Genomic DNA, 27,596 nt, shown 5'->3' on the forward strand with positions numbered 1-27,596 from the left:
TATGCAATTTTGCATGCTTTTTTTTTTGGGATGCAGAACACAGCGCATTGTGTTCTGCATCCTGATTGGCTGTAGACCACTTTCAATCAATGCCGTGCTGTGTCTCCTGTACAGTACAGAATGCATCCAGCTTGTCAAATTTACATAAATCTTCGATCACTAGCAGTGTGACTCTGAAGTGCTGCACTGTGTGTTTGTAAGTTTTCTTCCCAACAAACACAACAATGTCGACAAAACGTTTTGCAGTGTGTGAAAGTGAAAATGTCGATGCATGTCTGAGAAAAGTGTATAAAGTGTGTAGTGAGGGATTTTACAGCCTTAACCTCCTAGGACCTGGCGTCCACATATGTGGACATCACATTTTGGGTTATTTAGACCAAAATACTCAATTTTGCTCTACAAGGGCCTGATATCCACTTACGAGGACATTATACTGCTACTGTTCTATCAAAATTTTAAACGAATATTTTTCTTAAAAACAAAAATAAGGTTAAAAAAAAATCTGGTAATTCTTTGTTTTTACATTCATTGGGCCCCAGTATGCCCAAATATCAAAGAGAAATTAAAAATGCATACTGTGGAAGAGTTCGGGTCTTAGGAGGTTAAAGCATCTATAATAATTTTAAAAAATAAAGTTGGCTACTTCGCAGATTTCACCTGTCGCAGGTTATTTTTGGAACATAACTCCCACGATAAATGAGGGAACACTGTACATGAAGAATATTCATATTATTGTCTAAAATAAAGCATGTATATCACTATAAATACACAAAATGTAAATACAGTAAACCATATAAACTACTAAATGTCTAAAAGTGTCTCTCATCGTGCCCAGAAGATGAACCCTGTCCATTTTACATCATTTTCTTCACTTTTTCTTCAGTGCTCATCAATGCCAGGCCAATATTGAAATTTTGCAGGAAAGATAACTAGTAAGTTGTTCTAACATTATGGCGGTTACCTTCACTGTGCAGTGGCCAGTATTTTTGGCTTTAATAAATCCAGCTCATCCAACAATGCAATATTAACTCATGTAACACACAGTGCAGCATCTGGGGTACACAAATAAGGCTTCAGACTTTTACAGGGAGTGCAGAATTATTAGGCAAGTTGTATTTCTGAGGAATAATTTTATTATTGAACAACAACCATGTTCTCAATGAACCCAAAAAACTCATTAATATCAAAGCTGAATGTTTTTGGAAGTAGTTTTTAGTTTGTTTTTAGTTTTAGCTATTTTAGGGGGATATCTGTGTGTGCAGGTGACTATTACTGTGCATAATTATTAGGCAACTTAACAAAAAACAAATATATACCCATTTCAATTATTTATTTTTACCAGTGAAACCAATATAACATCTCCACATTCACAAATATACATTTCTGACATTCAAAAACAAAACAAAAACAAATCAGCGACCAATATAGCCACCTTTCTTTGCAAGGACACTCAAAAGCCTGCCATCCATGGATTCTGTCAGTGTTTTGATCTGTTCACCATCAACATTGCGTGCAGCAGCAACCACAGCCTCCCAGACACTGTTCAGAGAGGTGTACTGTTTTCCCTCCTTGTAAATCTCACATTTGATGATGGACCACAGGTTCTCAATGGGGTTCAGATCAGGTGAACAAGGAGGCCATGTCATTAGTTTTTCTTCTTTTATACCCTTTCTTGCCAGCCACGCTGTGGAGTACTTGGACGCGTGTGATGGAGCATTGTCCTGCATGAAAATCATGTTTTTCTTGAAAGATGCAGACTTCTTCCTGTACCACTGCTTGAAGAAGGTGTCTTCCAGAAACTGGCAGTAGGACTGGGAGTTGAGCTTGACTCCATCCTCAACCCGAAAAGGCCCCACAAGCTCATCTTTGATGATACCAGCCCAAACCAGTACTCCACCTCCACCTTGCTGGCGTCTGAGTCGGACTGGAGCTCTCTGCCCTTTACCAATCCAGCCACGGGCCCATCCATCTGGCCCATCAAGACTCACTCTCATTTCATCAGTCCATAAAACCTTAGAAAAACCAGTCTTGAGATATTTCTTGGCCCAGTCTTGACGTTTCAGCTTGTGTGTCTTGTTCAGTGGTGGTTGTCTTTCAGCCTTTCTTACCTTGGCCATGTCTCTGAGTATTGCACACCTTGTGCTTTTGGGCACTCCAGTGATGTTGCAGCTCTGAAATATGGCCAAACTGGTGGCAAGTGGCATCTTGGCAGCTGCACGCTTGACTTTTCTCAGTTCATGGGCAGTTATTTTGCACCTTGGTTTTTCCACACGCTTCTTGCGACCCTGTTGATGTTTGAATGAAACGCTTGATTGTTCGATGATCATGCTTCAGAAGCTTTGCAATTTTGAGACTGCTGCATCCCTCTGCAAGATATCTCACTATTTTTGACTTTTCTGAGCCTGTCAAGTCCTTCTTTTGACCCATTTTGCCAAAGGAAAGGATGTTGCCTAATAATTATGCACACCTTCTCATTACAGAGATGCATATCACTTAATATGCTTAATTGGTAGTAGGCTTTCGAGCCTATACAGCTTGGAGTAAGACAACATGCATGAAGAGGATGATGTGGACAAAACACTCATTTGCCTAATAACTCTGCACTCCCTGTAGTTTAGTTTCAATTTTTAGTGTTACTACTGTCACTCTCTTTCTTTCTCACTTTTTATCTCCTCTATTGGTTTCTGGGAGAGTGTGTGCTTGTGCTGTGTGAGTCGTGACTGAGAAGGCTTCTGCCACTGTGTCGTGAAGTGTGTGTGTCTGCCTGTGTTCATGCACGTGTGCTGACTTCATTCTTGGCGAACACACTGGTGAGACAGATACTTGATGAGGACAAGAATTAATGAGAGGAAGAAAAGAGGAGCAGGAGCGCACACACACACACACACACACACACACACACACACACACACACACACACACACACACACACACACACACACACACACAGTGACTAGTGTATTTAGTATTCAAGGATGACAGTCCATTGATTTTTAGTACTGTGACGTCACAAAGTAATTTAATCATTTATAGTAGAGTCTGGGCCAGTCAGTCAATGAGAGGACACCATATATGCCCCTGTGATTCTCCTAATGGATGGTCACAGAGACAGTGTTAAATATAAACCTCGCTCATTCTTCAGCCAGGTATATTTTTTTGCATGTGCAGTCTCATTGGCTTTCATTATAAGGCAAAGTTATTGTTACGGATTTATCTTTTATTAAATTGCATACGTCATAGCTTATACCTCTTTTTACAAGGACAGGGCACCGACTCTAGAACTAGCTGGCATTCCCACTGATAAAACAACTGGCACTGGTACGTCACAAAAGGGACAAAACTTGACACCACTAACATCTGTAGCCATGGAAGGGGCTAGCATAAGAAAACAACATTTTCTTTTGTTTCTTTTTCCTACAGAACCTCTTTCTGTAATTTGTTGCAATTTTGGCTGGATTTAGAAAAACACTAAGAACTAGAACTAGAACCTGATGTTGCAGCAGCACAGGTACTAATACCTGGTTTACAGTGTACTACTGACAGTTGTAGAGATCAGCGAGTTACTGTACAGAGCTTTTACATTCTGTTGCTGTCTAGTGCCACCTGAGGCATTGTTAAGCATTTGTGGAATAACTGGTAATGTCTTGTTCATGTTTGTGGTCTTGCTGGTTCTTTAACTTTACCACAAAGAAGACAGAAACCGTAATATGCAAAGAACTTATTTACACCAAAATGAAGCGATTGGGTGATGACAAAGACAAAACTATCCCCTGTTTGTGATTCTCAGCTGCTCAACTGTGCTTCTTTGATCTTTTTTTGAATGATGTGAACTTCGTTCTCTTCTTTGTGAAGTGAGCTATGACCATTCCCTTTCCTGCTTAAGCAGTACCCAGTCAACTAGGCATTTGTTAAATTCCCATAATCCTTTTCTCTGTCAGAGAAATAGACAAATAGACACCAGTGCAGAAATGTACAATCATGCTAATGATGCTATACTGTTATCATGACAAACAGAGAGTTAAATGAGTTTACCTATCTACAGCGTAAACATATGATTAAAACCATAAAAAGATAGACTGCACAAAATAGACATGAACATTTTGGAAAAACATCACATCTCAATGGTGTAAAACAAATCGTGCATTACCTGACCCATATCTATATTGATATGGGTCAGGTAATGCAATGAAAGGATGCCACATCATTTGATTGACCTACAAAAGGCTGAATTCAAAGACAGAAGTGATGAAATGAGCAGCAAGCTAGTCCATTTTGCCAAAATTTTATTGCAGGAACTGAAAATGGTACTCAGTACTTTGTATGACCTCCACGTGTTTGATGTCTGACAACATCGGGGCATTCTCCTAATGAGATGACGGATGGTGTCCTGGGGGATCTCCTTCCAGATATGGACCAGGGAATCACTGAGCTCCTGGAGAGTATGAGATGCAATCTGGTGGTATCAGATGGACTGAAACGCATTGCCTATTGGATTTAGGTCAGGCAAGTGTGCGGGCTAGTCAATGGTATCAATTAATTTATCATCCGGCAATTGCCTGCATTGTTACCAGGAGGAACCCAGGACCCAGTGCGCCAGTGTAGAGTTTGACAATGAGTCCAAGGACTTCATCCTGATACCTGCTGTTGCCTAGCCTGTAGATGTCTGTGTGTCCCCAGACCATCACTGACCTACCACCAAACCATACATGCTGAACGATGTTACAGGCAGCATGACATTCTCCACGGCTTCTCCAGACTCTTTCACGTCTGTCACATGTGCTCAGGGTGAACCTGTTCTTATCTGTGAAAAGCACGGTGCCAGTGGTGGAGCTGCCAATCAAGCTCCGCTGTGCCAGGCAGTGAGCACAGAGCCCACTAGAGGATGTAAGATGCTCAAGCCACCCTCATGAAGTCTGTTTCTGATTGTTTTATCAGAGACATTAACAATAATGGCCTGCTGGTGGTCATTTTGTAGCTTTGGCAGTGCTCATCCTGTTCCTCCTTGGTTCTGGTCTCTGTCCTGCTCTCCTCTATGGAATCTCCTCCATGCTCTTGAGACTGTGCTGGGAGACAACAGACCTTCTGGCAATGGCACTGTGGTGTGATTGAGATATGCGGGTGTGTTGTTTTGAGCCATTTTATTTACTGCGGCTGCAGCTCACAAGCTACCAGCCGCACATGCAGGTGCGTCCGCACGGCACCGCCGACCACACCTCAACACAGGGACCCATTGATGTGCCATTTTGAAGGAGCTGAACTACCTGTGCAACCTATGTAGGATCCAAGTATCACCTCATGTTACCAGCAGTGACATTGACCCTAACCAAATGCAAAATTAGTGAAAGGAAGTCAGAAGATGAGAAGAGAGAAAATCTCAGTGTCCTCCACCTGTGAAACCATTCCTGTTTTGGGGGTTGTCTCATTGTTGCCCCTTTAGTGCAGCTGTTGTTAACTTCATGAACCTCAAAACAGCTGAAACTGATTAACAATCCCCTCTGCTACTTAACTGACCAGATCAAGTTTAGCCCACAAGTTTAACTGACTTGATGCTATGCTGGATGTTCTTTTATTTATTTATTTATTCTTTTTTGAGCAGTGTATGTTGGATCTACAAATCACTGAAAAGGCTATGTGCTGCTCTTGAATACAGCAAAATTAAACATCATTAAGTAAACTATAAACGATTGTCCCTGCTATTAAAGCTCCCAATTTAGCATACCATGCTTAAGATTAAAACCGTCTTGCTCTTTCTCTTAAAAATGTGCAAGAACACACTGTACATTTGAGAAATAGAATCTGAGAGGTTTGGAGCATTTCTCCCCATCTCAGTAGGTAAAGATGCTCTATTGAGTCACTGGTGTATTTGGCAGTGACACCAAATTACCTCAGAACCCAAGACGGAGAGTAACAGAAAACTCTGACTCACTGCAGGGAAAGCTGAGCTCACTTTTGTGTCAGAAACAGGACAGATGAGATGAAACCAGTCTTCATAAAAATGGTTCTCGGCCGTATCGACTCAGGCCCTACGAGTTATGAATAGCTCCTTCTGTGTGCATGTAATGCTGGCTAACTTTGATGTGAAGCATGCCACATTACAGTAACATTACAGCAGCAAATCAAAATGTAATCAAATATTAAGAAGCGGTACACAGGGGTGTCACAGTGGGTACAGAACAACTGCATTAACAACTGAGAGAGGAATTTAAGTCCAACATGGAGAGAAAAACGAGGTCAGAGACGGAGCGCGTACTTTTTGAAAGTTGTCTTGTTGCCACCACTTCCATTATCATTATTGGTCTGCAGTCATTTACAGGCTCATCTCTCCCCTATACGTTCTCCCATACCCTCAAGCTCTGTCCCCTGCAGCTTATCTGCCGCAACCCACAGAACAAGAAGGACAAAAAATAGATGTAAGGTTGTACAGTGATTGTAGTGGCCACATATCTGATGATACTCACTCAGCTGTTCTTGTTCAAAAGTAATGGCATTGAGTTACATTATGAGCTTGACTGTATTCACTGGAAAAACAGCAGCATTGGCTTCTGGTTTAAAGCAATAAATAAACCAATATTGAAGTAGGTGGAAGAAAATAGGGTGGACAGGTGGTTCTTAAGGGACGTGCTATTGGGGTGGAGAAACAATCTTATTTTAAGTGCCACTCTGGAGAGCAGTTTTGGGTCTGCCTTCTTGGTAAATGCACAATAGAGCTGTATTAAAATCTGTTTTTGTGGTTTGAGGAAAACACTACTGATCAGCCTGCCATTTACCATACAACTGCACAATGAAGTAGTCTTTCAAACAAAGCTGCTGCTTCAGTGTGCAGTGCTTTGTGTTCACCCACACACCCTCGTGAACAAAAATAGAGTTACAGACAGAAACACACACCCACAGACACACAATGTGAGGGCAGCAGAGTGTTAAAGGTAAGCCAGTAATTGTCGTTTATCATACACACAGAGTTAACAAGCATGTCTGTCCCGAATTCTTTAGCCTTAAAGTGTCCTTTTCCAAGATATGCAATCACTCTCTCTGACCTCTGACCTCTGATCACACTGAGATTTTCTCCATCACAGTATCAAATATTTTAGGTGACCTCTTATGGCAATCGTTCTCACACCTTTGCAGCAATTTGTGTACAGTAATTCTTAACAGCGTGTTTTTTATCATTTCCTTACTCTGATGTGATTTAATCATATTAAAACTGAAAGGTTCTTCTTTATTTTCATGACTATTTACATTGTAGATTCTCAGTGAAGGCATCAAAACTATGACTGAACTCATATGGAATTATGTAGTAAACAAAGTGTGAAATAACTCAAAACATCTTTTATATTTTAGATTCTTCTTTGCTTTGATCACTGCTTTGCACACTCTTGATGAGCTTCATGAGGTAGTCACCTGAAATGGTTTTCCAACAGTCTTGAAGGAGTTCGCAGAGACGCTGAGCACTTGTTGGCCCTTTTGTCTTCACTCTGCATCCATTTCTTCCAAAATCGTCTGGATTGGGTTTAGGTCAGGTGACTGTGGAGGCCAGGCCATCTGACGCAGCACACCATCACTCTCCTTCTTTGTCAAGTAGCCCTTACACAGCCTGGAGGTGTGTTTGGGGTCATTGTCCTGTTGAAAAATAAATCATGGTCCAACTAAACGCAAACCAGATGGGATGGCATGTGGCTGCAGGATGCTGTGGTAGCCATGCTGGTTCAGTGTGCCTTGAGCTTTGAATAAATCCCCAACATGTCACCAGCAAAGCACCCCCACACCATCACACCTCCTTCCCCATGCTTTACGGTGAGAACCATGCATGTAGAGACCATCCATTCACCTTTTCTGCATCGCACAAAGACACAGGTGGAACCAAAGATCTCAAATTTGGACTCATCAGACCAAAGCACAGATTCCACTGGTCTAATGTCCACTCCTTGTGTTTCTTGGCCCAAACAAATCTCTTCTGCTTGTTGTGTTTCCTTAGATTTCTTAGCAGCTTTTTGACCATAAAGTCCTGATTCACACAGTCTCCTCTGAACAGCTGATGTAGAGATGTGTCTGTTAATGGAACTGTGTGGCATTTATTTTGGCTCTAATCTGAGTGGCTGTTAACTTGCAATTTCTGAGGCTGGTGATTCAGATGAATTTATCCTGAGCAGCAGAGGTGACTCTTGGTCTTCCTTTCCTGGGGCGGTCCTCATGCTCGCCAGTTTTGTTGTAGCACAACATTTTTTGCAACTGCACTTGTGGACACAATCAAAGTTTTAGCAATTTTCTGGACTGACTGACCTTCAGTTCTTAAAATAATGATGGACTGTTGTTTCTCTTTGCTTAGCTGGTTCTTACCATGATATGAATTCTAACAGTTGTTAAACACGGCTGTCAGCTGTGTACCAACTTGCAGTTGCCTCTGATCTCCACTGCTGCTTCAAGATGATAACCCTTCAACTTGAACTTTATTTTGGACTAGACTGGCCAATTGTAGGGCAATAACCAGAGATGGATTAGGGTGAATGGTGAATAACGATTGTGTTGATGTACCAATATCAGGCTAATGGCTTTTTGAACAGATAATGTTATCCTCACTAAAAGCTGTCAGCTGCACAGTTAGCTTAGACATTGTATTCTCAAAGAAACAGAAAGTTTTTTGTATTTGACAGAATTTGATGTAAGTTTCAAAAACTAAACGCTCTTCCTCAGATGTCCTACAGTAGAACTTCCTGTTAGTTGTCTAACCTTCTGGGATGACTCCACGTGCACAACCTGGTGAATGTTCAAAATTCAAGGGACATGCTCCCTGCAGGACTTCTGGGTGCTATCTGGGCAACTGTCATTGGATCTAGTTCGGACTCCTAGCCAGCGACGCAGTTTTGCATCTCTGTACGTTGTTTATGCATTGGCAGTGTCATATTATAAGTTCTAATATTGATGTCATTTTGAGTGGATAATTTGCTGGTTTTGTCTGACAGACTTGCTGCAAAACTGTGATACTTTTTTTCTTTCTTTGCAACTTGGTTACAACCCATCCTTTCACACTGTATATAGTCATGCAAATGCAATGATATTGATGAACCTTGATGGATGGAGTGAATTAGAGTCAGGCAATTCACAGTGGGCAGCATGATTATACATGTTGGGAATTTTGGCTGCAAAAACTCCAGAAATCAAACATGCTGTAAACACAAACGTTCAAGAACATTACATGCACACAAGTGTCCAACAACACACTGAAAGGAAAGACACACGCTAACAAGGACAGAGAAGTCCAGACGTCGTGTCCTTGTGAAGTCCAGCAGTCATGCTGGCAAGAGACGGAGGAACAGGTGGGCAAATCAGCCGGTCCGGCAGAGATCGAGGGAACAAGGGAGAGAGGTGAATGGAAAAACCGAAGATTAGAGCCATGGGAAAGATTGTGTGAGGAGGAGAAAGGCAACAGGCATGTCCCAATATAATTAAAGGACAGAGGAATGAAATGAAGGTTGCAGAAGAACTGACAACCAGTGACTCTACTTGACAATTAGATTACACAGAAAATTAGAAAATTTAAAAATACAACATATCGGAAAGTTAAACTTCTAGTGACACAACTACTCCTGGAAATGGAAGCACCTTTTGTACCTACTAAAGAAAATATTCTGCAAATGTTCAAAGTATTCATTAAAAGAATACTGCCCACCGATATAAGAAAATTGCCTCTCCTAATTACTTGAAAACCAGCCATTAAGTTGGCCAGACGGGTCAGAAAAGCACAGCATACATTTTAATAAAACACAGGTGACCAGGGGAAAGAATGATTCATTCCTCTTTATGACCTCCTCAATTTGTCCTTTTCCTTCCTATATACGTGAAGTTAAAGTAGAAAAAAGGAGGAGAGAGGAGAAAAAAACTGAAGAGAACGGAGGAAAGGTGGTGGGAAGGAGTGAGTTTGGGTGGGGATAGAAGGATGGACAGAGAGTCCATCAGCTGAGTGTTAGTAGTCTGCTGAGATCAGCAATAACGCTAGAGTGAGAAAATTAACCGAGGGAAAGCAAGAGGAAGGGGGTGATGAGGGTGGAGAATGTGGTGAGAATGAGTGCTTCTGTCCTGCTGCTGCCAATGAAAGCTTCAGCTATGAGGAGACGGAGAGGATTGGACAAACACAGAGAAGAATGAAATGAGTAAAAAACAAACCAGTTGTTTGATTGAAAATATAAATGCTGTACTGCATCATGACTGTTCCACAAACAAATTTGAAATGAACAGCACGCTACAAAACATGCTCAGTCATCTCATTGTTTATTCTTCATTATCTGTTGGAATTCATTGGAAGCACTGGCTAACCCTTAGGTTGTAATGCAGCATTATTATTGTATATTGTGATATTGCTTCTACTTACAAAAAGCTTGTGTCCATTCAGCCAATCTGGATTGTATTTTCCTAAATATGAGGCCACATTTCTAGCTTCTAAACATAAAGTAATTGCAGAAAACTAATTAATTATAAACAACCAGAGCACAAGTTATTGTTTGTCCCTAAAAGTACACTGAGGAAATGTATTATTTGTAATAATGCATTTGGCCCACATACAGTACTGTGCAAAAGCTTTAGGATAATTAAGATGTTTGGCTTCATGCTATCATAACCCAGTTAGGTAGGAATCATGATGATCATGACAGCACCACCAATCACTTCAGCCGAAAACATTGAATCATTCTGGGTTTAAATGAAGCCATTGAAACAATTAAGATGGCTTTAATTCACAGAAGAACTGAGGAAAACTCTCTGACATGTCTTTTTAAAGAATCTTTCTTTACTACTAAATACATTAGAAAAGCTTTTAAAAGAAAAGCAAAGAATTAGCGCTCTAAGTTTAGATTAGTATCAATGAAAGCAGCATTTATTGGATTTATGAGACACATGATGCAATTTGAATATCTGTTACATTAGGTTCAAACACATCCCTTAAATATGTATATGTGTATATTGTCCAGTACATGTGTGAATATGTGTGGAGGGTTTAATGGTTGAGGGCTCAGTGGGAGACACTAAGGGGACAGGAGTTCACACTGTGATGACACATGGCACTCCTACACTATTTCCACACAAGGCACACATGGGCTATGTGGAATTCATTTACATAGAAATACACATGCACACAAACACAGCACAGCTAATGCACGTGTGACTGGCTGGAACCTGTCCAAGGCTCTTTCATGTTGTCTGTGTGTGTTTAAACACGCAGCACACGTGGCTTTTGCACACAGACCGTGTTGTGTATACGCTGATAACATTTAACATTGTATGCTTCTACATACAGATAACTGTATGAGCCTGCATCACATACACACATGTATTGACACTGTAAGTTTTCAGTAAAACTGTGCACTGTGGTCAACACATTTCAGAAGGCACAACCTTTATTTTGAAGGCAGTCTCCATTTCCAGTTTGTGTTGCACTTTTCAGCTTCACTATTGACATTTCGCAATACTCAAGTCTGTACTTGCATTCTTGGTAGTTTGTATTTCACATGGCAGTCTGGACTCAAGATGATTATTGGATAAAAAAAATCAGGTCTGATGTGAGAATGCTTTTATTTTCATTTTAGTTGACACCCAAAACAGTAGACAGCTGGTGTTTGGGGGAAAAAAAGAAAAGAATAAATGTTAAAAACACAAGTTAATCATTTCGGGAGCAGTCTTCAAGATGTCCACGTATCAACATGCTGCTCCAGATGTTTCTGCTTTTTCCTCCTGGATTAAAATATCTTTAATGTTAGATTTGATGCAGAATAAGCTGTTAAAATAAGAACAGCACATTTGTACATCAGGGAATAAAGTGAGACATTCAATTCCAAATATACTGACAGCTCTCCAGTGAGACATTAAAGTTAAATAAAACAATGCAGTTATGAAACTTAACTTTAATCTCAGCCTAACTGATTTGATCGGGAACAAATAAAACACTAAAATAAGCCAAACAAACCGTTAGAAATTATCTTTATAAATCGTGTTTTGTGTTTAACCTCTACTGAGTAGCAAAAGCACACAGGGTTTTTGAAAACGATGAGTCTCAACCTCCCTGATCTCTGGAAACCTCGGAGCACTTTCACTAATAGGCAATAAATCGAGCAGATATTTGAAGTTTACACATCTACATTCTTCCCTGAAAATATTTAAAAAATATATTTCTGTGTCACAGAAACAGTAATATTTAAAACTTTGCTTACAGCCTTAGCTGCTCTCTTCCATTATTTCTTCTGTGGGGTTTCAGATGAAATGCATTCTGGGATACTTGACTTCACCAAGTCAATGCAAGTCACCACCAGTGAACACTCAATAGAATAAGTGACTGGGGCAACTGGCTAATGGCCTAATCAATTGCAAGAATGTTTTTTAATGTTTTTTGTTTTTTTAACCTGTGACCGTTGGTTACAAACTGGTCGCCAACTCGTCTCTGCCTCTATGACTTTTGACCCTAAACTTCCACTGGTCCAAAATGGCAGACAAGTTAGGATCATTTTTTTAATTATTCAGTTAAAATAAGCTTGGTTGTTAATGTAATATCATATTTATCTTTATTAATTACTGTATGATTTCATTCTGTAGAACTCAGCTAATCAGGTACTGCTTTGTACTGATGCAAAGTTTGGCATGGCAGGCTGTGGCAGGTCACCTTTGAAACCAGCCTCAAGTAGCCATTAAAGGAACTGAAGTTTTTGTCATGTCCATGTTACAGTGGCTTAATTTTAATGTGAATCACATTATTTTATGTGTGCAACTTACAGTTATATCGCAGCCCAATCGAGAAGAAACATCATACACATACTAGTCTGTTGATATGGCAACTACCACTTTAGGTTATCACGCCCCATTTGCTAGTTAACTGCTTGCCTAGCTAAATTCTTAAGAAGGTGGATCCAATTGAAACAGTAGAAACCACACAGAGAACCTCTGTATAAGTACAAGTAGGGTCTTATTTTTTAAATTTTGGTAATTAGATGTATTTTGTAAAAACCTCAAACACTTAAGACAAAGACATGATCAGAGAAAGTCCTGTGCTCAAACTGCAGCTTGGGGTTTTGCCAGTTCTGGCCAAGACTGGTACACATCCAAGGTAATTAGTAAAGGCTTGAATTCAACTGCAAGACCTATAAGTAACCATTGAAAATTCTAAAATACGTGCACAAAATATCAGAAGTAATGGATGTATGGATAATTTTTCCTGTTTTATCTCATGGAAATAATAGTTGCTTCTTAGCTGTGTCTAACAAAAAGGTTAAGAATTGTTCACAGGAAGACCAATTAGTGAAATCAAGATCCAAGTCTACAAAGAGGTTTGGCCGGTTTTCATTTGCATAAATAATAACATCTATGTTATGTGTGCGTGTGTGGGATGTCTGATGTTTGTACAATACAGCCATTTCAGAATAAACCAGAAGCAGAGAAAGTGGATCATCCATTCTACCTGGGCTTCATTCATCACTGTCATCTGATCATGCATTGTGTATGCACACACACGTGTCTAATATGTGTGTCTGTGTTTCCATGCAGTAAAACAATGCGCTGGTAAGCATCAGTCTGCATGCAAAGAAGCTGCTCTTGCATTGTGTGCTGTGTTCCTGTCAGCAGGCTCAGGATCTGTGGTTAGAACAGGGGAGCTGCAGGGGCAGCAGGGTAGGTGAGGGTTATGTGTGTAAGTGTATGTGGGTGGGAGATGCGGGTGTTTGGAGGGGTTGGAAAATCAATCGCTGGGAGACCCACTTCCCATCCCTGTTTCTGCGGCAATGCCAAGATTCCATCAATGAGCATGGGCTGCGTTTCCCTGGCAACGCTTATGAATGAGAGCAGGTCGGTAACTGTGGAGACTAAGTGAAGAGAGGAATTGCCAGTTGCCATGGCAATGCCATGAACAGGGATAGACCGAGCAGAGTGAAGGTGGCGAGTGACCTCTGAGATCTTAATCAGTGCCATCAATCATCATCATCAAAGCGCTGTTCCTCGGCGGGACAGCAGCAAACAGAAGCCTCATGTTGCAGCAGGTCTTGGACCTTGATTTGATACTTTGATACTTAGGATAGTTCGCATGTTATTCTCTGAACAGTACCTGTGAATTGTAAAGAAATTTGGGGAAATGAATTCAATCTTTAACATGCAAGTTATAATTACATGATTAAAATAATGTTGAAACAACAGCACACCAGGCTTACAATACTTATACAGGACATTCCAGTTAACCTCTAAACCTGCTGCCATCAAAATAATGACTAAACGCTGGAAGGGATACTCGTGACGTTTAGTGTTTATCTTATTTACGTCCACCTTTTATGAAAGGCGCATGTAGCTACTGTTCATTTGAAAAGGCCTATTTTGAAACCTCAGTTTGAGCACCCTACAGGGTGTTTTTTAAGCTAAAGGTATATTTAGATAAAAGGGTGGAGTGGTAAGTTATCACGTGACCGTAGAGCTTGGTTAGGCGCATCTTTAGATTCTGTAGGTGCAATGCATAGATTCAGTGCTACGTAAATGATTACTAAAATACTTTTAAATGATTTTTAATTATTAAACTAAAGCACAGACTTGATAGAAATAACAATACACAGCCGACATTAACAACAAAAACATGAATGAGAGGTCTAATTCAGCGATTTGAGTTAAATAAGGTGAAGGCTAGGAGATAGTGATTAGGCTGATTACAGTTAAACCTGTCCAAAGATCTGACTAATGTTTGGACCTAGGCCATTGTTTAACACTTCATTCATTTGCATCTGTTACACAGATGTCTTGTGTTTTTTTGCGTCCTATCATTTCTATCATATATTGTACAAGACAATAGAGTTCAGGTGAACTTAGGTAAAGCTAGCACACTGTTAGCATATGTAATTGTATATGTGTGTGCGTGTATGTGTATGCATGTGTGTGTGCGTGTGTGCATCTTTGCAGGTTGATAGCTAGGTGTTTCCCAGCAGTGAGATCCTCTGTCATCACTGTCCAAACACCTCCTCCCTCTGCAGCTGAAACATTCTGTCTTTCTCTCTGGAGTCTCTTCAGCTCTCTCTTTGGGGGTTCATTGACTCTCTGCTTGTCTCTACTGCTGAATCTCACACTTTTGACGCACAGGACTATCACTCTTTTTCAATCCGCTCACTCTATCTCACACTTACTCTCTCTTAAGGGATACCTCGTCTCCCTCTTCCCAGTCTGTATTTCATTAGGGAGCGTCTAGTTTAAGATAAATCTCCCTTGTAATACCCTGTGTTTGTAGCCTATATTCCCAGTTTATTTGAATTAATTTGGATTTTAGGGCAATAGAGATATAGAGCTTGTTTCTTTAAGCCTAATTAAGGGCCATGACCTTTTTTTCTTTTTCTTTTTTTTAGTGGAGAGCTTTTTTTTTCTTTTTGTATGCTACTAAGTGTAATCCATGTCTGAGAAAACATACTAATTGTGTATGGTTATTAGCATTTAAACAAATTCAGAGACAGAAATATGTCAGTTAGCATTAGCAAACAATACCAAAATGCCAACGTGCCACAGGCTTCACTGAGGAGCTAGTTAAATCACTTTCTAATCCCAATCTTGACTAAAGAATAAATCTAACGTCAAAGACGCCAGCCTAGTTTAGGTATATACAATGGACCCTACTGTTGGTGGTCCATTCAGGTGCTATTCTTTTATTATTTTGAGTATTGGTTTTAACTTTTTCTTCAAAATAGTTTTGGTTTTAGTCCTATCTTTGCATTCACCTACTAAAGATTTTAATAACTGTCTTGACTATTAAAATATTCAGATTTTCAATCGTAAATTAATATTGTGGCATCAAAGCTTTGTTTAACTGGTGCCTTTTTTCATGAAAGATTTAAGCAAAAGTTGTGATACTAATTAAAAAGATCATAATGGTCATGTATAACATGATTACACAGCCTTCTGCTCCTCACGTTTGCCTCCTCTCCTTCAACTTAACTCTTAGGGATTTGTCACCCATAGCTGTTCCTCTGTGTCTTCTCGCAATCTTCCATGCACTTCGCTTTCCACTTCATCCATCTATCACCACCAGCAGCATACTCTCTGCTCCCTCTACTGGCCACATCAATACACTGTGGGCAGGTTCATCCTTTGACAGTGGCGACTGCATCCTCAGTGTTAGAATTGTCTTCAAAAGCGGTAGATGCCGTCTCACATGAATGAATTTTGGAGCTCTAGATTCACCTTAAATTGATTGTCACAGGAGAAAAAAAGTGGGACAAAAATAAACAGAGGGCGAAAGGCAAGGCAATAAATGACAGACACAGTGAGACGGAACAGCAGAAAAGTCAGATTAATGATATCAAAACAGACCCTTTGTTCTCTTACCTCATCCATTTGTTTATCCAGGCATAAACCCAACTGCCCAGAAAAATGTCCCCTAAGCTTTAATGCTCCAAGTGAGTAAGCAGTAATTTGTGCAGGCCAAAAAAGAAAACGATATGATCATAAAACCAACAGAAAGTCATCCACAATAGATTAAATCATGAACAACAAACCTATTCAGTGGATGTGGTGTATGTCAGGTTTACAGTGTTATATAATATCATGCTGTGGGAAAGTGTATGAGAAAAATGAATTAAGCAAGGCAGAAAAAAGGGCAAACGGAAGTTCAGTTTACACTGATTATAATGATCTGGTTTAAATTCATTTAGGTTACTATTAAACTACCTAACTATCTCAGTGTAGACTCCCTTAAACAAGCTGCTCTGAGCTGTTTGTTTTCACTAGAACCTCGTCGTGATGTTCTCATCGAGAACATTTGTTCATTTATTATTGACAAAATCTGTTTTGTCCATGAAACTTGATAATGTTTAAGTATGCTTTAAAAGTAGATGTTAACTTATTAAACTGCCACTAGCAGCAGCCATGCAGCGTGTGCACATTCCTAAAACAATTGTTCTGATCACCTGTAGTTAAACATCAGCTCAAGCCACCGGTAAACGTCATGCTGTTTCACTTGCTTCATGTTCTGAGTGCTCTCATGAACGCGGTGATTGAAGACTGAAGCCGTTTGCTTATTTTGCTGAGGTCAGGTATTTTCAAATCTGCAGCATTGCCTTTAGCTGTGGCAGTTAAAAAGCCATTGAGAGAATGAGGGGATTGGCTGCTGTCCCTGTGTCTGTTAATAAATGACCTCTTACTGGAATTAGCAACCAACCTGTGGAGAAGTGGAGGAGGGAGTGAGATTAAGAAGGTAGTGGCTAGAACAGGAAAAGCAATGGATGGATGGATGGCAGGGTGGCAGATGCCAACATTTAGCAAGTTTTAGATTTGATTTGTGCAGCCCTTTTGTCATTGTTTCAGTCCACTTCCTGTTTCTTAGAAAGGGTGGTACGACTGACTGCTAAATGCTACTCCTATTGTTAAATCTCATTCTCACACATGGTTAAAAAAATACAATATTGCTTTTTTTCTAATTTAGGGCATACATTTATACGGCACATAAAGATGGGACAAAATAGCGTGTGAGCACCTCCATTTCCACATAGTGCTGATAGGTGGGGTTAGGTTTGCGTGTGATTTGCAAAAGTTGTGCTGTTCTAATGATAGGCACAATCTGTTCATTTCAACATGGCATGCATAGTCTTCCAAGAGTCGTGCAGTTAAGCACAATTAGGCAAACTGAGAGATGATATTCAGCTGCAAGTCATTTACTAACAGGACAGGCGCTGCTCGTTAATTGTAATCAGAAAACCATATAAATGTGTATGCTAAACGTAGGCAGTGTGGCAGACAGAGTCATAAAAATAGAAACGGGGTTCAGTAACTGACAGGTGCCCAAAGTAGGACTGTGAACTGTGCTACAGTATTTTGACATCACGCTCTGTTCTTGTATTAAGACAACTTACATCTCGTCCATCTTCAGAACAAACCGTAAATGTCTGACTGACAAAGGTTCATTTCTATACTCTCAGACTGGTTGTGTTAACAGTGCCACCACAACTTTACTATGGTGGATTTGTTTAGGAAAAAAATTAAGTAAATTAAATTAAAAAAAAAATGCAGGTTTGTTTTGTATCTGTGATCTATATCTCACGTTTTGAATTTGTGTAGGTCAACCACTACAAACAGCCATGTATGCACAGCTCGTGAGATCACAGTGAAAACCGTATGAGCTGTCCATGGTCCTGAAATTATAACGGTTTCCTTTAAATGCAATCTTTAAAAATGTAAAGTTATTAACGTATATGCATGGATCAGACGTGCTGATGTTCATGTATGGCCTGATTATTTTCAGGATAAGGTCCGATTTCATCATCATGATCCCCCTGTTCTCTCTTTTCTTCTGTGATTTCATTCTGAATGTCTTTGCATAGGCTGTGAAATCATGGCCCATATATGAAATAACGCAAACATTAGTGAATCAGTTTGTGACAAATACAAGAGGGTCAGAACCACCAAACCCACCAACCACAGTTTGTGTTAGCAAATCCGGTCCACGGTGTCATGTATTATGGTGCTATAGGAAAGCTTGCTTACAACTACAGGCAATGTAAAAGCTGATTTATGAGAAAGCAGCTAATAAATGAGTCCAGATATGAATTATGAGGTTTTTTCAGTGGTCAAAGGATAGTCATACAAATGCACAAAAATGCCAGCTAGTGAATGAGAATGATGCTGAGGCTGTGCGACAGCTGGGCTTCTCTTTCTTGTCATTGGTAGCTAATGTGTGGACAGTTACAGTAAGCAAATCATTTCAAAGTATCCTTGTTTGAACTAACTGAGCTTTAAAGAAGAAAGTGAAACTTTTAAGCATCAGATGTCTGCCAATGCAGTGCGCTCCTTCCCTCTATCTCACTCCTCTTCCTCAGTACATCCCCTGTCTACGCCCCCACACTTCCTCCCTCCCCCTCCTATAGGACCTACCCTGCCTTCCGCCTACGTTCAAGACAGGTTGGAAAATTCCATGCTCCTTCTCCAGCTGACTTTGTGCCAGAGCTCTCTCTCTCTCACACACACACACCTACACATTAAAGACACACAGAGCAGTCAGAACAGATACAGAATGTGTCAGCAGTTTCCAACAGCAAACATATTGTTACTGAAGTAACACATCACACACATAGATATTGGTTTAAGGTGAACATATAGTTGTCTTTATGTTTTCTGATTGTTATTTTTGCTTTCAACTGAGACGTTTTCTGTTATTTAGCCCTTAGCCTAGCATTGATGGGTAAAATAGTTGAAGTACCTTGTCAGTATAGCACAACAGAGCACAACAACACATCGTAACTGCATCTTTAAATTTCACTACAAAGCTGAATCAACACCTCTGTGAATATTCAGAATGCAAAATCGGTTTTGAGACCTGCACAAAGAGAGGATTCATTGAAGCTGCCTTGAGCAGAACTGGTTTAAGCTAGGTGTACCTAAAAAAGTGGTGAGAGTGTAAATGATAGTGTTGACTGCTTTCAGAGACGATCTCATGTATTTTGTTTCTTTCTCTGTAGTATTTTGTCGTCAGTGGGGTCTACGTTTGACCTGAGGACACTGCGAGCCGTCAGGGTGCTGCGACCCTTAAAACTGGTGTCTGGAATTCCAAGTAAGTGTTTTTGCTTCTATGCTAATTTCAGATCCTTCCATACCAACCATGTCACATTCAAGTCCAATGAATAAAATCTGAACAAATCTAAATTTTACTGCAAGTTGCAATGTTTTTTGATATTCTATATATTCTTTGTCATTACAACGTGGTTGCCAATCGAGGAGCTACTAGACAAGCTAACCTCACTGCTCTTAATTTACTGACTGACATTTAACAACATCGACCTTACATTTATCACTTAGTATCATACTGTCTACTTTATTTTTGATTTGTTCTAAAAAGCACCCAAGCTATTCCATGTCTATTATTTATTTGCGTGTCTTGCACTGAATCCTCCAGGCCTGCAGGTGGTGCTCAAGTCCATTATGAAGGCTATGATCCCCCTGCTGCAGATTGGTCTCCTCTTATTTGTGGCCATCCTCATGTTTGCAATCATCGGCCTGGAGTTTTACATGGGACAGTTCCACAAGACTTGCTATGATGATGTTACAAGTAAGTAGAAAGTGGTAAAAAACCAATGTGTGGTGAGCCTTTGTGACTTGTTCCAACAGAAAGGGTGGTGGCCCCATCCCATTTCAGGTGTACATAGGTTTTCTGTTCATTAGGAAAATAACAAATAAATAATAAAATGAATGATGGAGGCTTTGGTTTTTTGGGTCCTGGTATTTTTATGCTATCCTTGTGGCTTGTTTTAATACTTGAATAGGACAGGACCGGGTTCATAGACTCAAAATACATGATGTGTGTAACTCACTGAAAAAAGCGTGTTACTTTGTCAGAATTTGTTAGCCTCTTGAACAGATGAACACAGCCAGTCACTGCATTTTTTTTCTTTCTGACACCCAAAATGGGGGTTATTTAGTTATTTTATAGTGAAGCTGTATCTTTCTCTCTGTGATCAGATGAGACTGCAGATGACAGGCCGTGTGGTACTGCATCGCCATCCCGGCTGTGCTCCAATGGCACGCACTGTGGGGAAGGGTGGATTGGACCCAACTACGGGATCACCCAATTCGACAACATTCTGTTCGCCGTGCTCACCGTCTTCCAGTGCATCACCATGGAGGGATGGACAAACATGCTGTACCACGTATGTCTGACTAGCCACCCGAGACCCTTTTTCTTTTAACTGAACATCAGGCGATTGGGGAGAACCATCATGCTTTCACTGTGGAAAGCAGTTACCTGTACCCACTGGTTTGTGCATTGCACCAACACCAATATTTACTAATTCGTGATACCATAAATAAAATCCTCTAGGCATAATGAAAATTTGCTGAAACGTGACCATTGACTAAACCATGTTATTTGTCAGATAAATGCATTAAAACGGCTCCAATGTATTAACATAGAAGCCGGTAGAGACTGACTCACTTTTAAGCCTCTGGTCATTCAAGGAACTGCAGTTTGAGGTTTAAATTTGGTGAAAGCAGTAAAGTGATTTTTACTCTTTTTTGTATTTAGGCACACTGGACTTGCCACATTGGTTGGAGGTTAGAGTTGAGCTGAATTTCAATTATCCAAACGAAGCATAAAGTATTTAAAGATCTGATTCAAAATGCCATTTATTTGCCCAAAAGACATATCCCGTATACTCTGTCATTATCTCTTTGACTTCCTTTATCCATCATCTGTCCTTTTCCTGCTTTTGGAGCTGCTCTCTTTTTCTTCTCCTCCGCTCACTATTCTGGTCCGTCTTGCTCTATATTTAACATCTTTTCTGATGGATGAAGGCTGACTTCCACTCTCACACGAGCAGTTGGGAGGAAACCAATGAAAATTTAATAGAGGATGGACTGAGCATTGTAGCAGCAGTACAAAATCCAGTGCATAGATGCAGCCCTCCAACAGTGGATTATAATCATAGCTTATTAGCTCATAGTTTATCAAAAAGAAATACAATATCCTCCAGCAGCCGGGTTCATGTTATTGTGAGTTGAGTGAAAGAAGTAAGTCACACAGTGTCTGAGGATTACAGGGAGACCCAAAAACCTTTGGACATACTTTCTAAATGTTTCTTAGTTTTGCCTCCGTACACCACCCACAGTGGATTTTAAATTAAACAATCAGCATGTGAGTAAAGTGTTGGCTTTCATTTTAGAAAAAAGAATGAAAATAAAATGTACTCTTTAGGTATAAAGACATTTTCTATACAGTCCTCTGTTTTCAGAGGTTCAAAGGTAATGGGACAAGCAAACATTTTTAAAATATTAGTATAGTTTATAATACTCAGAAGACAATCGTTTCCACTTTACTTTCAATTGCTGCTTGTTTGTGGCTCTCGCTGCCTTCAGTTTTGATTTTAGTAACTGAAAAGCATACATTGTTGCAGTGATGCCCAAACTGCGGTGTTGAGCATTGAAGGTAGTTCAGGTACAATTTTTCTGTATGAATTTATTCATTTATATGAAAAGTGAATTATAGCTGGTAATAGGAGGGGGTTAGTTTGAGATATTACTTTGACCTGCATTTACTGTTCTTGCATCAAAGTTTTGGTAATAACACTTTGCATAAGACTGGGTTGCATTAGCAATTTATAGACAACAACCTGTGTTGTTTAGGTTTCTTGAATAAAAATTTTAAGGAAGTGCATCACTTCATCTTGTAGTTTGATTAGAGTGAAGATTTAAGATTGGGATGTTTTAAATGGGCCACAGCACTCTTGACTTTTGGAATGACTGCTGTGTTAGGTTCTATCTATGAGATACATCTAATCTATTAGATGAGATTGGGGTCAGATCAGTGATTTAACTACTGAAGAATACCCCTTTCTTTGCCTTGAGAAGCTTTAGGGTTGGTTTAGAAGTGGTCATTATCCATCTCTGTGTTTTGCAGCATCTGACTGAGTTTAAGCAAAGAGTTTAGCCTCAAATATTTCAAAATTCAATGTGCTTCTTGTATGAACAGTCACACTGGCATTGGCATTACATAAATGCCCACGCCACCATGTTTGACAGATGATGTGGTGCACTTTCTCTCATCATTCTGGTACATGTTAACCTTGATCTCATCTCTCCGAAGCATTCCACAAAAATGAACAAAGGAATCAAATCTGACAGTTGTGTGCTAGAGTGACTAAAGTGTTGAAAGGCTTATTAGAACAAACGTAGTTGACATTCTCTGCAGAAGAAAAGCAAAGGAAAGTTAAACCAACAGTGCATGACCGATGTGTGGCCGTGTGTTTCTTGCAGAGTAACGATGTAAGTGGCAGTTACTTTAATTGGATGTACTACGTCCCCCTCATCATCATCGGCTCCTTCTTCATGCTCAACCTGGTGCTGGGTGTACTCTCAGGGTAAAAGCCTGCCATTTGTCTTACAAAAACAATTGAGCTTTGTTTTTTTTCCCACAATAATTTATGTTTTGCACTTTCGTTCCATGAATAGTAAAAAAAATAAATGACAAATGTTCCCACAGTGAATTTGCCAAAGAGAGGGAGCGAGTGGAGAACAGGAGCGAGTTCCTCAAGCTGAGGAGACAGCAGCAGATTGAGAGGGAGCTCAACGGATACCTTGAGTGGATCTGTAAAGCAGGTCAGTGCGCACTCGCATTCACACCAGTGCTGACACATGCTGCTCAAGCTCCTACTAGAGAATTAAAAAAAACACACACACACACAACCAAATCCTGATATAATGCTCCAAAATCTCATTTCATTGAATTCTACAGAGGAGGTGATTCTGGCTGAGGAAGATACTACAGGGAACTTTGATGGTAACTAAACTTCATTTGCTGTGTTAATGTTTTTGTATGACAGTGAGAAAGGCACTGCCCATAGAGTATAAATAAAGGTACAGCAAATAAAAGTCTAGTACAATTTTTTTTTTTATCTTAAATGCTTTAGCGGTTTTTAGAGCTGCTCATTTAAATGTGCAAATAAATGTGGGATTTAGCGCAGTACAGCAGCAAGTGACAGATTCTGTGGGAAGGGTGAGAGAGTGACATCTGAGAGACAGACTGAAGACGAGACAATTCGTTTCTCTCTCTCTAGGTTCGAGGCGTAGGCCAACCATCAAAACCAAAAACAACAAGACAGAGCTGCTGAACCCTGAGGAAGGAGAGGACAACATTGGAGATGCAGTAGGTAAGACAAACACAGGGATGACACGCAAAGGACGAATAAGGACCAAGAACAGAGTCGTGTTTTGAATTCTACACTATCGTCATCATTGTAAAGATAGAGGAAACTGAACTGGAGATATAAATCTGTTAAATCTTAAATATAGACTCTTATGTCTCCCTTATATCCCCTTCGTCCCCGTTTTCTCCTTCTTCTTCTTAGGTTTTGCACGCTCCAGCATAAAGAGCGGTAAGGAGGGCTCCAATTACAGCAAGAAAGAGCGACGGCTGCGATTCTTCATCCGTAAGATAGTGAAGACGCAGGCTTTCTACTGGATAGTGCTCTTTCTGGTGGGCCTCAACACCATCTGTGTGGCCGTGGTGCACTACGACCAGCCTGAGATGCTCACTGACTTTCTCTGTGAGTAAAAGCCAGAGACTGTACAGAAAAGATGGATGCACTGTGATGACAAACACTTGTTTGTGGACCCCAATTTTTAAGTTTTGATACTAGATGCCCTCTGTACAAAGGTACATTCATGGATTCTATAGACACATCACACACACACAGGTCGCTGCTAATTACTGCTAGCATTTTAATAAATTAACACAGGAATTTCCCCCACTAGTTCAGTTTGCCTTTATATTTTGCTAGAGCCAGATTTTCTGATTATTTTTAAAGTGCTCTTGAGAAATAATTCAATGTTTTTCTTTGGACATTGGCTGCTTTTTCTCTTTGTTTTCAGTCTAGTGTTTTTTAAGTGACCATTTTCATGTTTTTCTGTTTGTTGAGCACCTAAGTCAAATAAACATAAGGTATGTGTTTCAAATAACACATGCCTTAGCAAAGAGCTAATTTTAAATTGTATCTGAAAGCACGTTTTTACTAGCAGCCTGTCACAAAAATACATAATTTGTTCCCATTTCTTTAATATATGAAAAAATGTCAAAGATAACAAAGTTTAACTGGCATAAAGTAGTATTTTTGTACATAAAATAGTATTTTTGTACCAACAAGGTGATTCCCAATGAGCTATTATTTTACAACTTGGGGTATCTCGGCATGGTGTGCAGTGTCCTTGAAAAATTTGAGGAAATCGGGTGAAAGTAGAAGTGCTTGAAGTAAAAAAAAAACCTCATCTATGGTAAATGAATAGTATCTGAAAGTTGTGGCAAAAGTCCAGCAAAGACTTGACACAGGACCTAAGAAATGCCCTTAAGTTGATCCATCCATTGTTTGAGGAAGCATAATCAGAAATGGTCTCAGTGGAAGGCTGTCCATCAAGACGCCATTCTTAAGGAAGAGAAACGGGAAGAGAAGGCTCAGGTATCATCATCGTTGTCGTCTTTATTTATAAAGCACTTTAAAACAACCACAGCTGCCGCAAAACGCTGTACATTGGAACTGAATAATAATAATTAGGTAAACCTAATTACACAAGAACTGGATTGAATATCAGGGCCAACAGTTCTCACAGAGTGATGAATCAAACTCTTTAGCTGAAATCACGATCAGTATGTTCAGAGGAGGTCGGGTGTTGACTTTCAAGCTCGTCTGTTTTTGGTTTATATACCCAGGTTTATGTTTACATATGCTTCAATAAATTACTGCACATATTTCCCATTTCCCTAGTAAAATACAAACAAAAGGTGGCTCAAAACATTTACTCAATATAGAATGTACTCTTGCCTTTATGCTGTGAGTCATGTAACTTAAAAAGAAAATACTACCCCAGCTCTTTATCACGTGTTATTGTGTGAGCAGCATGTTAAATGCTAATGATTAAGAATTATTACGATTAAAAACAGGAGAAATTAAAACTAGTGATTACTTCAGTATTTATACACTACTTTATATACTAATGCTGCATGTTTTATTTGGGTCACAGGAATGTCTGTTTGGCACTGATGTGCATTAACAGTACACCATGTGCAGGGACCGTTGGTGGACTACATGCAAATAAGAGTACAGGATGCAAAATGCAACACTAAGGCAAACATCTGACACTACGTGTGATGTGCTTCACTGTTTCCAGTTTAATCTCCACCGCTGCCCACTCTCACCTCGTCCCAACCTGAGTCATCTTTTTTACACTTCAGATCTGCCGTTTCCTCCTACACATGCAAACAAGCCTTTACAAATTTAACTACACCAAACAGCAGAAACAGAGTGTGTTCTCTATTTCTCAAGCGTTATCCCCATTCTGTAGTTACACGTATCCTTGATCTGCACTATCATGCTCGGAAGAGTTTTGTTTGCTGAGTTCCACTTGACACACGTTGTGTAACTCTTTAGTTTTAGTTGCTGGCTTGCTGCTGCTGATGTGACCACACACATAAATACTTACTTATACATGTGTACACACAGGCCGTGATGGAGTCAGCTTGTTGTCCCTGGCTGGTGTTCAGCTGCATTAGCATACAAAGTTGTCGTTGCTGATGAAGTCCCTTCATCACCACAATCTCATACAACACTTGCTAGTGGCTCGCACCTCTATTATCATTCACTCAACTGAGTCTTTCTCTCACTCTGTCATGCTCCCATCTGGTTTTCACTACTACCTTCTTTTTACCTGATTTTGATTTTTGTCTTTTTATCTCATTTGGTTTTTCTCTCCGTGGCCTCACTTTCTTTCGTTTTCGCCTTCCTTTCTCCACATCCTTACGTCGCCCTCTTGTTCTAACTCACATTCCTCGCCTTCTGTTTCTAACAAAATCCCTTCTCTTTGCTTCATTCGTGCCCCAAATCATTCTTTTCTCCTTTGTTCTCTCTCCAGTCTATGCAGAGTTTGTCTTCCTCGGTTTGTTCATGTCTGAGATGCTGATCAAGATGTACGGTCTGGGCATCCAGCCCTACTTCCATTCCTCATTCAACTGCTTCGACTGTGTGGTGAGTGCACAAACTCACACACTGAAACTAAGTGCAAAAAAAAAAAAAGTACTGATTATAAAATCCAACACTGCATTTAATCTCTCACTGAATTTATTAGTGTGGTGGTCTGCTTCTGTAGTAAGTTTTGTTTTTATTGGGGTTTTTTCTTATCAGTTTATTAATTCCTCAGCAAATGTGATCAGAAGCAAAGACTCTAACTCCAACACAGAGACATTTCCATTTAAATTCCAGTTTTTTGTTTTAAATTAAGCCATCTCAGGATTAAATGTTTAGTGATAGGTATTAGTAAACATGGGTGTTTTCTCTGTTTTGTGATCATTCAAAAACTAAAAGTGCAAAATGTGCCTGGTCAAATTTCTTTTAAAGTTATAACCTATGACTCCTTTTTAGCTTCAGTCTAATACTAGACTAATCTTCTTCTTATGACTTCTTCTTTATATAAGTAATGTTTACTGACAAAGCCGGTGGTCCCCTGGAAAGGACCCGACAATTCAAAGTAAAATAATAATAAAGAAAAATATGCATTTACCTCGGCTTCTTGGATAACTAAGCAGCATCCTAATAATGTCTATGGTATAAACAAGGGTTCTTGTGCCTTGGCAGAGGAAAAATTCTGTTTTCGGGGCTTCAGAGATTTTTTTTTGATAAATAAATACAAGCTTAAACTTCTAATAGCTGCTGATTGAACTCAGCATTCTGACTGTATTGAATTGTGTGTGCGTGCAGGTAATAGTCGGCAGTATCTTCGAGGTTGTGTGGGCCACCATAAAACCAGGCACGTCCTTCGGGATCAGCGTGTTACGAGCTCTGCGATTGCTCCGCATCTTTAAAGTCACAAAGTAAGTGTCTCTCGCTCTTCCTCTGACTTCTCTTAGACTTGCATGCTCTTCCATCAGTACACAAATGAGACGATGATGATAATGAAGCACATGATAAGAGGCTGAGCTTATGGTACATGTAATGAAAGAGAGTTGGATGTTTTTACTAGTGCACGTCATTCTATTTGGGACACCTGTTGGTTACTGGAGAAGCTCAGAGGTGGTAAAAACAGGAGGGTATACATGAAAAGGAGCAAAACAGCTCAGACACAATTTCATGTTAAAATTT

At 39.9% G+C, this 27,596-nt stretch overlaps 1 protein-coding gene across 8 annotated transcripts in view; it reads left to right on the forward strand.

Moving 5' to 3' along the window:
• Positions 1-27,596, forward strand: part of cacna1ab (calcium channel, voltage-dependent, P/Q type, alpha 1A subunit, b) — a 118,506-nt gene that overhangs the window by 12,483 nt on the left and 78,427 nt on the right. For all 8 annotated transcript variants that reach the window (XM_076884629.1, XM_076884623.1, XM_076884622.1 and 5 more), the window contains exons 3-12: positions 19,443-19,534; positions 19,877-20,029; positions 20,440-20,627; positions 22,729-22,832; positions 22,955-23,070; positions 23,207-23,251; positions 23,529-23,621; positions 23,820-24,017; positions 26,374-26,486; positions 27,216-27,328. In XM_076884629.1, the coding sequence (XP_076740744.1) occupies positions 19,443-19,534; positions 19,877-20,029; positions 20,440-20,627; positions 22,729-22,832; positions 22,955-23,070; positions 23,207-23,251; positions 23,529-23,621; positions 23,820-24,017; positions 26,374-26,486; positions 27,216-27,328 (1,215 nt within the window). The remainder of the gene's footprint in view (positions 1-19,442; positions 19,535-19,876; positions 20,030-20,439; positions 20,628-22,728; positions 22,833-22,954; positions 23,071-23,206; positions 23,252-23,528; positions 23,622-23,819; positions 24,018-26,373; positions 26,487-27,215; positions 27,329-27,596) is intronic.

The sequence above is a fragment of the Maylandia zebra genome, linkage group LG6, assembly GCF_041146795.1.
Source record: "Maylandia zebra isolate NMK-2024a linkage group LG6, Mzebra_GT3a, whole genome shotgun sequence".
NCBI lineage: Eukaryota > Metazoa > Chordata > Actinopteri > Cichliformes > Cichlidae > Maylandia > Maylandia zebra.